Source organism: Mytilus galloprovincialis, chromosome 3, assembly GCF_965363235.1.
Source record: "Mytilus galloprovincialis chromosome 3, xbMytGall1.hap1.1, whole genome shotgun sequence".
In the NCBI taxonomy this organism is placed as follows: Eukaryota; Metazoa; Mollusca; class Bivalvia; order Mytilida; family Mytilidae; genus Mytilus; species Mytilus galloprovincialis.
The window spans coordinates 57,196,685-57,206,476 of record NC_134840.1 but is presented as its reverse complement, the minus strand read 5'-3'; the positions used below and the strand labels follow the sequence as shown (position 1 = coordinate 57,206,476).

The 9,792-nt window shown below is 29.7% G+C and overlaps 1 protein-coding gene across 1 annotated transcript in view; it reads right to left on the bottom strand.

Moving 5' to 3' along the window:
- Window positions 1-2,088: 2,088 nt before the first annotated feature.
- Window positions 2,089-9,792, bottom strand: part of LOC143068419 (vam6/Vps39-like protein) — a 44,734-nt gene continuing 37,030 nt past the window's right edge. The window contains exons 25-26 of the mRNA XM_076242443.1: window positions 9,503-9,594; window positions 2,089-2,418 (exon numbers count right to left, since the gene is read on the bottom strand). Of these exons, the coding sequence (XP_076098558.1) occupies window positions 2,340-2,418; window positions 9,503-9,594 (171 nt within the window). The 3' untranslated portion in view covers window positions 2,089-2,339. The remainder of the gene's footprint in view (window positions 2,419-9,502; window positions 9,595-9,792) is intronic.

Below are 9,792 nucleotides of genomic sequence, written 5' to 3'. Positions count from 1 at the left end.
AGTCTGCAGGATAACATCACCTTCCCTTGTGATTCACTCTTACTGGTTTTTGCTTTTACTCCTAATACAAAGGGCTCAAGCAAAGAAGCAGCAAATACCAATTTTCAAGTATTTGGTTAGGTCAGGCTTGGGACAGAAACCATAATCTAGCATTCTTTAGGTTAGCACACCTTTAATACATCATGGAGCTAGGTCCTTTTTAAATTTGATACTCTTTTCTTTTGTATTTATATGGATTGAAATAATATTCATGAGTATTCCATACATGTATCATACATTATAAAATTGGTATTCTTCATTTAAATAAGGTTAAGGTCTTTTTACATGATTGCAGTTTAGGTAAGGTATCGGGTATCTAGTTAGTGTTCAAAAAGTCTTTTTTGGTTGTTTCAGCAATCAAGTGGTTACACATAATGTATACATTTTGGATACATATTTGTTTAGAATATGCTATCAATTATCTACCATTATTTTATCCCTTCTCCATACAATATTCTAAAGTCCTTCATTTTTTTTCATTATCGAATGTCAAGTGCTTAGCTGAGAAGCAGCACATGCTACATTTAAAGTCTTGTTTTAAAAATAACATCAATTTCATACTTAAGAGCAGTAATTATAGGCCACATTGAATAAATAAGTCAAATTAAGTAAATATGCAATGGTGTCGCTTCCATCAAGATGACTGAGGCAGCTAAAAGAGCAGCTTTTTATAAATCAGGAGTCTAACTTGGTCAAAGGCATATCATAATATCTATGATGAAATAAACTTAAACACCTGTTACATAATTTAATAGGTCCCTATGATTGAAATAAGAAAATTGATAGGATTTTATTTGCATCAATAGACACCTGATTCAGCTGATTCAAAAATCAAGCTATAATATGGGATTAAGGAAACCATGATTTTTTTTTTCATTGATTGAAATAACATATTATGATATAAATTTAACTATATGACCAGAAGGATAGGATTGGATTGGAATCTTTTTTTGTGAATGAGGTAGCATATTACATTCTTTGGCTAACTGTTTTGCAAATAACATTTTGAGAAATCTGGAAGGATCAAATGCTTTGAAAGCCGATGACTAATTGAATATTAAAGCAAAGAAGTGAGATGAGAGATATAGGTTCTCAAGATCGTCTTGTTTGAATAAATGATGTCAGGCATGCATCATGTTGGAAGCTTTTAAAGCCAACTATGCTGTATGGGGTTTTATCATTGTTGAAGACTGTATGGCCTATAATTGCTTAACACAACCTCATATTAATTCTGATGGATAGTTGTCTCATTGGTAATAATACCACATCTCCTCATTTTGATATTAATATAATATTTCCCAAACAGTACCTTAAAAGGTACCATCTACTGTATCAGTGATAAAGGTTCTTAAGGGGTTAAAATTATATTCATTTTCATAAGTAAAACAGTACTTTGAAATGATAATTTCCGAAATTTAATCATTTTTTTATGATTTGCTTTATAATTCCGTATGAGAAATAAGAGGATTTAATAAAAGAAGATTCACCAAGCAGGACAATGACACCAGTAAATTACACTTATACTTGTAGGGAATTTTTTTATTGACTTTAGTTCCAATGCTTTTAGTTAACATTTGTAGATATGAACAAATAATCAAATAATAATTGTAATAGGCATAATATGGGTCCCTATATATAAACTAGCTCATATTGCAAATGTAAGTTCACAAAATATCATGTGGTTTCATTTGTACAATGTATAACAAAATACAAGATGAATGATTGTGATCATAATCTAGATTTAACACCTGTTCACATGTAAATGTATAGACATGTATTGACTGATAGCTTGGGGTTTGACATCTTAACAAATCTTTCATGCATATTCAAGACAAAATATATATATGGTGTAGTGGCAGATTGATGGGGTAGGGGGCAGGTCCCCTCTTCAAGATACATATATTGTTTAATGTATAGTCTTTTTTTTAAATGTTGCTTTCTCAGCTTTGAGTAGTTTGGAACACTCCTTTCTTTTTTTTTCAAAATCCTGGATTCACATTCAGTGGATGAATTTTAGGTTGTTGAATGTTAGCAAGAGAAATCATAAGATCGCATAAGAGATTTTTTATTATAAATAGAATCATACGTCAGTGTAAATATTACATAATACATTAAAAGCCATACATGTAATTTATATATATCACATGGTTAATCAACCATACATAATTACTTTGCATTTGTAATCCATAAAATGTCATCTATAATTGGAACTTTCATATCCTGTTATATCTATAATGATTAGTCTCACAGAGGGTTGAATCATTTCAATCTAAGTCCTTAATATGATTAGCCATCTGTCGTCAATCTTCAGGACATTTATTAGGATCTTTACAGCAATAATAGTGAACAATCACACCATTGGGATATCTCACAAATGCACTGAAAAACAATGAATAGATAATTAGTAGAAAAGTAAAATAATCAATTGTTATTATAAAATGATATATTTATGATTGCATTGTGATTTTTTTACGATTAGTTTGGCATGCTTTTCCTGTAACTATACATATAGAAATATGATGGTGATGCTAGCTAGCTATCTGTTGTTGAACAGTTCAATTAATCATATTTACTCTTTCAAATTATTTATGTTTTTAGGAAATAATCCATAAATAAATAAACTGCATGAATATAAATATAAAATTTTAGAATAAACAATATTTTTTATTAATGAAATAATTTTCTCCTAACAACAGAACTTGATGTTCTCTGTACAATAACCATAAATCAGATGGTTTTTCCAAACTTTTTTTTAGAGATGTCTTATTGTTGTTTTTTTTTGTTTTTTTTTTTGTTTTTTGTTTTTTAATTATTATTGATTTTCCTTAATTAATGTTTACAATAGTTTACAAGCAAGATTCACATGAATCCAATCATTGAAATGCATGCATCCAATCATTAGAATAAATTTCATGTAATTAGATAAACATAACATGTCAGGGAGATTGAGCACCTAATATTGAATAAACAAACAAATTGTTTTAACAATAATCGGTAAATTTTTACAGTCAAACAACAAGGCATCATAAAATAATGTTAAAAGAAGGTAAAGTAGGGATATTTTACCCCAAAGTTCGAGATTTGACCTCTCTTTCACTATTTTGGAAAATATGATTGGAGGCTCTCACTGATAGAGAATTAACACCTGCTAATTTGTGATATGCACAATATGCAGATGAAAAATAAGCCTTTATTTCAATAATCTTATGGTTTATACATGCCTTTAAACAATACCCAAATAGAGGACAAAATGTGAATATATACAATGTAACCATTATAACGCTATAAACTATGTAAATAAATCTATAAACTTCTGAACATGTTGTATAATTCAACCTTGATATTTACATGTAATACACATTTATTAAGTCTGTTCACAGGATGTGTATTTCCCAGGAGTTATAAAATAACAATAAGTAAGCAATTTTCCATCCCAGTTAATCCAACAATTCTCATTCAGAAGCTTCCAGTCTACTACTGTTTTGTATACCTTAACTACACAGACAGGTTAATGTCCTGAGAATGGCTTGGAGCTACAGATGACCATGTGTGGTCATTATCTGGACATAAAAATCAATGATAACTGTATAAGTATCCTACACAGTGTTGTATGTAAGACTTGTCAGTGTTATACAGTAGCTGTCAACTTCAGGCATATACTTGACAGTATTTCATTTCATACAACTTCCTCATCTTACAATTAACAGATTTTAACTAATTGAACTACTGAAGACAGAGATCAGAAAAAATACAGTGGTCTATATGATTGCCTATATAAAAAGTAAAATATAATTTCTTCAATATCCCTTGCCATGTATGTAAAGTAAAAGTCATTGTATACAGTCACAAACTAAAATTTGAAGGTTAACCAAATTTTTCATATCAGATTATGACACAATGCTTATCTTTGCTAGTGAAGATTCACAAAAACCACAATGCTAAAACAATAGTCAGCATGTAACTTTGCAAGAGTTAACATTTATAATAAAGAAGCAGTTATAATAAGCTTTTTTGGTCAAATTTACCAGACCAACCATTTGAAGTTAGAAAGAGGGTCAACCAATATAGCATTACCCTTCTTCTATGGTTACATTTAAAATCTACTCAGCTAATACAATATACATGGGCCCATCCTGCTACTTATTACATGTGTGTTTAAAACTATTTGTATTTATTTCTTTTTGATTACTGCACATTTCGTATGTACTGAGACTTATTGGTAACCAAGGATTTATACTTATTATTTTGTAAATCCAGGTAAAATCCAATGATAAAATTCAAATGACAATATACAGATGTCATCTATGTTATTTTAGGTATGCAACAAATATAGATTTTATCATTAGTCATTCGCAAGGACATTTATTGTAAAGTTTTCTGTTCAAACTTTTACTTATGAAACATATGCAGCATCTGCATCATTTTTTTTTAAAAAGACTCGTTTTTAAAAATAGATAATAGTTAATTGTATTTAGTTAACAAGTTCATGATGTTAAAGTTACACTTTAAATTTTGCAGGAGTTTTTAGGCTTTCTATATACCTACAAAAATGATAATTCTTAGTTAGTGCAACTTTTCAGAGGTCTTATGTCCTATAGTCCTTACATTGTGTAAGGATATTAAGTTGTAATGCATTGATGCAAAGATTTTTGCATGTATTATATCTGATATCCCTTTAAAAACTTTTAATGCATATTACATAATATCTTGTGAATAAAACTCCAACAGTCTCTGTCTAAGAAGAGTGTCTAAGAGCTCTATTAATATATATGGTATAATTCTTGGTCATGTTGTGTAGAATTATAAGTATGACTGGCCCCTTTACTCTTACCAAATACAGACTAACTCTATATAGTGCAGTAAGTTACTGGTAATCTCTTTCTTAACCTCTTGTTCAAGGTGCATAAACATTAACAGACTCTAAACTTGAATTAAACCCAATTCTAATGCTAGAACATGCTGTGCTCCTCACAGATAAAAATACATCTACCTGTTTATTTCACCTGTTTGTTTACATTTCCTCCTTCTCAATAATGCATATATAAATACAAGATAATAAACCTGAATAGAAATATAACCTTCAAGCCAAATATCTGAGTCACAACCCAGCTATAAAATGTAATTGCCTTATTGATTTTACCTAGCTATAATGGGATGGTTAGTCAAACATAATTTCCAGAAGTCAGTTGCTTTAAAAGCCATAAAAACAGGTTGTAACACTCACTAGAAGTTATTTGTGGTAGTTATTATAGAACCTTGATTAAACCACAATAATCATGATAATGACTTATTTATCACTCGGTGGAGCTTAATTCGGAACATAATTGATTCCGTGAAATTGGTTCAACATTTCCTGTAATTTACATAGAAATTAAACAAAGATGATGTTTAATTAAATAATGATGCTTTCAATTTTTCAAAGTTATCTTAACCCAGATCTCAGAAAATTCTGAGAATAAGCAAGGTTGATAGGATTATTACAACCATATATGTTCTTTATATGAAAAAAACATCTTTTGAAATAAATGAATGAAATAGACAAATCTTAGTCATCCTGTAATTCCTATTATTTAAGAGCAAAGCATTTTGTAAGAACTAATGGAGTAAATGATGATTTTTTCAATTTGTTAAAAATTAGAATGCTAAACTAATGTTCTATGAACATCAATAAAATTCAAACTGTTTCAATGCATCATCAAAAATACATAAAGTGTATTTTAATATTACAATTTATCATAAACACCAATTTCTTAGTTTCTCTGTCATATTTCACTTTCTATATTAACCAATTGAAAGCTGATCCAAAAATAAAATCAATATAAATACAAGTATATTGCATTTTGCTTTCAATATATTAGCTACATATTACACATATGCCTAAATTGCTTTTGCATACCATTTCTTAATTCATAATGTCTTTCAATGGATACTTTTTAAGGTAGCACAATACAAAGATTTTTCATCCCCAATCAGACATCTTTAAACTGATGTAATTCCACTCATCTTTCTTTAAATTTTATAAATGAGGTACCAAAAGAAAGAAGAAGGACTAATCTTTCAAATTGTGATAATTTCATTATGACATAATTATTACATAATTAATTGCTATGTAATTAGTTGCCATTCTGTGATGTCCATACTTGAATGAATTTAGCTTCTTTGTTCTTCATAGCATCCTAAAAATTTTTATAGATTCTTGCACAACACAGTTTGACCTCCAAAACTATGTCTCAGATTTTTCCTATTGTATTTCATTCTCTCATAAATCTCCAATGAAGTTTGCAACATCAATTCATTAGAGACCACTAAGTTCAATTGAGTATAAAATTTGTTCTATTGATGTTTTTGGAAATCTGAGACACAGTTTTGGAGGTCAAGCTGTGTTGTACAAGAATCTATATTTTGGGATGCTATGAAAAACAAAGACGCTAGAATCATTCAAGTGTGGACATCACAATATAGCGACTAATTACATAATAAATAATTATGTAATAATTATGTCATAATGAAATTATCACAATTTGAAAGATTAATCTTTCTTCTTTCTTTTGATACCTCATTTATAAAATATAAAGAAGGATGAAATGAATTACATCAGTTAAAAGTTGTCTGATTGGGAGTGAAAAAATCTTTGTATTGTGCTACCTTAAGTGTGCCTTTTTTAACAACTTAGTTGTTTTGTGATCATGCCTTAGAACTTTCCATATATACATATATATTTGTTTCTCAATTAAAGAAAAGACATGTACATTAAACTCCATTCAACCTGCAATGTGCACTATTACAAATAAACCCCATTCATGCACATCTTAATGGATTTATTTCTGTAATAATCATTGAAGTTCATTAACTCATCTTAGTTGAATCCAGGGTTTTTCTACTTACATAGATCAATAATGACATAACTGTCTGACAGAACTATTGTTATTTTGTGTACATCTTCATAGGCATTGCATTTCAGTTGATTTATTATATGTCTGTGTGTAGACATACATTCTATAGTTAGCTGGAAGAAGAGACATACAAAGTTTGGCTGCAGAATAAGGGAAGTAACCCAAATCTAAATTTGATCTTCTATACTATTAAACGAGAAGACCTCATTTTTGGTGTCGCTTCTCTTCTTTCCAGAATAAATTAATCAACACGCCTCTGTGTCCTATAGGTACAGTGCATAGTCGCATTTGTCATCCATTCATATGATTATTCAGATTGAGTTATTTTAGGAGAAAAACGAGAAAAAAGGCATCCGGATATTGTCCCGTCATTGTAGGAAATTTTAAGTCAGATTAGACTTCCGGTTTGCGTTTTTCTGTATACTTTGAACATACATATACTACGAATAAAGTGTATTTTCAGAATTTTATCGGCTATCATTTTCAAGTTTACTATCCACGGCGGTCAGAGAGTTTATTAAATAGAGAGGGTCTGTATACTATATCAATGATCACCATGGATCGATTAGTAAACTTAGAATTGAAAGTAAATACGCTTTATTTATATAGTAATGAATGTTCATAATATACAGATAAGCGCTAAAATTATTCATGTGAACTTTTGATACTTTTTCTGAAATTCTCCAGTCATTAAATCTTTAACAAAATTCATTGATTACATAAAAAAAAAAGAAGATGTGGTATGATTGCCATGTTAAGACAACTCTCCACAAGAGACCAAAATGACACAGATATTAACAACTATAGGTCACCGTATGGCCTTCAACAAAGAGCAAAGCCCATACCGCATACTCAGCTTCAAAAGGCCCGAAATGACAATGTAAAACAATGCAAACGAGAAAACTAGCGGCCTTATTTATGTACAAAAAATGAACGAAAAACAAATATGTAACACATAAACAAACGACAACCACTGAATTACAGGCTCCTTACTTAAATAAATGTTCATAACATACTAAATGTATGTTCATATTGAAATTGATAGAAAACTAAAAATTGGGAAATTTGGAAATAAAGGTGGAGGGTAAAAAAACATTTTCCTGTCCCCAATAACCTATGACTTATGATACTTTTGCTGAAATTCTCCAGTCATTCTGTATTTTACAAAATTCTTCCAACAACACTTTACATACTTTAAACTACGCTCTGAATGCCCGCGATTTCGCGGGTGTGTTCTAGTCTCTATTGAAAGTTGTACATTGTTCAAATTTCAAGGTTTTTCTAAATTTTCATAAATATCAAAAGATAACCAATCTAAAAATACAGGCTTTTCCCAGTTTTAATGAAGAAATGCAATCCTTTATTATTAACTAGTTTCAAAGTATTGCCAAACAAGAAAAGGTATGCTAAAACAGGGGAACAAAAATCATTTTTAAAGGGCAATTACAACTTGAGTCTTCTGAAAATTTCCGCTACTTGATAACAGTGAAATTATTGGGTCAAACTGAACCGCACTTGTTTATAGTTTTTCTTTATCTACTAGAGTTTTTTGTTAAAATAAAAAAATAAACATATACATGAATGTATGTTCCCTTAGGGACAATAACTCTTTAGGAGTTACTGACAATTTCAGATACCGTAAGTTGAATGTTTTGTGGATCTGGTAATACCGATCCTATTCTATGTCTAAAGATATGCTCTAGTTATTCATTTAAAAGATAATTGGAAAAATAGTAAAAAAATAATCATTTTAAAAAGGAGCAAAAACTTCAATAAGCAATATAGCATGTTAGGGGTCATCCATAATTGTCAACCATTTTCCAAAGTGTACAAAACATACACTTTTTCAATCCCCCCACCCTCCCTCAAAAAGTACACATCAACCATTTTCAGATTTCAAGAGAAGAAGCAATCATTTTAATAAAAAAAAAAATATCCTGTCTATCATAGTTTGGTTTAATATAGAAATTTGCATTGAAAAAAAAACTGAAACATATCTGACTGTTTTATATAGTGATAAAAAAAAAGTGTACGGTAAAAATGTTGATTTTTTAACCCCCTCCCCCAAGTGTACGTTTTGTACACTTTGGAAAATGGTTGACAATTGTGCATGAACCCTTAGTAGATCTTGACATTCAGAATATTTTGTCCTTTCAAATTTTCTCCTTAAATTTGATAGAACATTCCTGCATTTAACCTCTATGGTCCATTTTAACTTTGCAATCATATTGGATACACCAAAGATGTTTTTGCCAAGTGCGGTTCAGTTTGACCCAATAATTTCACTGTTATCAATAGCAGATGACTAACAAGTTGAAGGTAAATGATTCAGTATTATAACCAACAAAAGTATTGCAGTTGTCTATGCTGTTATGAAAATGATGCTTGTTTAGCTGTTATGAAAATGAAAAATGATGCCAATAAGTTTCCTTCTATAAGATTGTGTATTTTAAAACTAACAATTTATGTGTCTGTTCTGAACCAAATATAAGAATTCAGCTAATAGGTTATATATTATTCAGGAAATTTTTGATATCAGGTGACAAAATTAGTGTATGAGAAACAATTACCTGTTTCCTAGTCTCTTCTTGCAAACTTTACATATTTTCTCATCATTTACAACTACTTTAGCTTTTTGGTAAAACATTCTTTGTTCATGAACCTGAAACAAAGACAAATAGTTTTGCTTTCAAATATATATATAATTTTTTATTAAAAGTAACATTTAAGGAAGCTGGCTTGTCATGTTTTGGATTTTTTTGTCAGATTTTCGGAATCCTCTGGTTTTATCCATTTAAATGCCTTGAAAAAAATTGCCCAGTGACCCCCATTTTTCTTTTTGAAATTCTTTAACATGTAT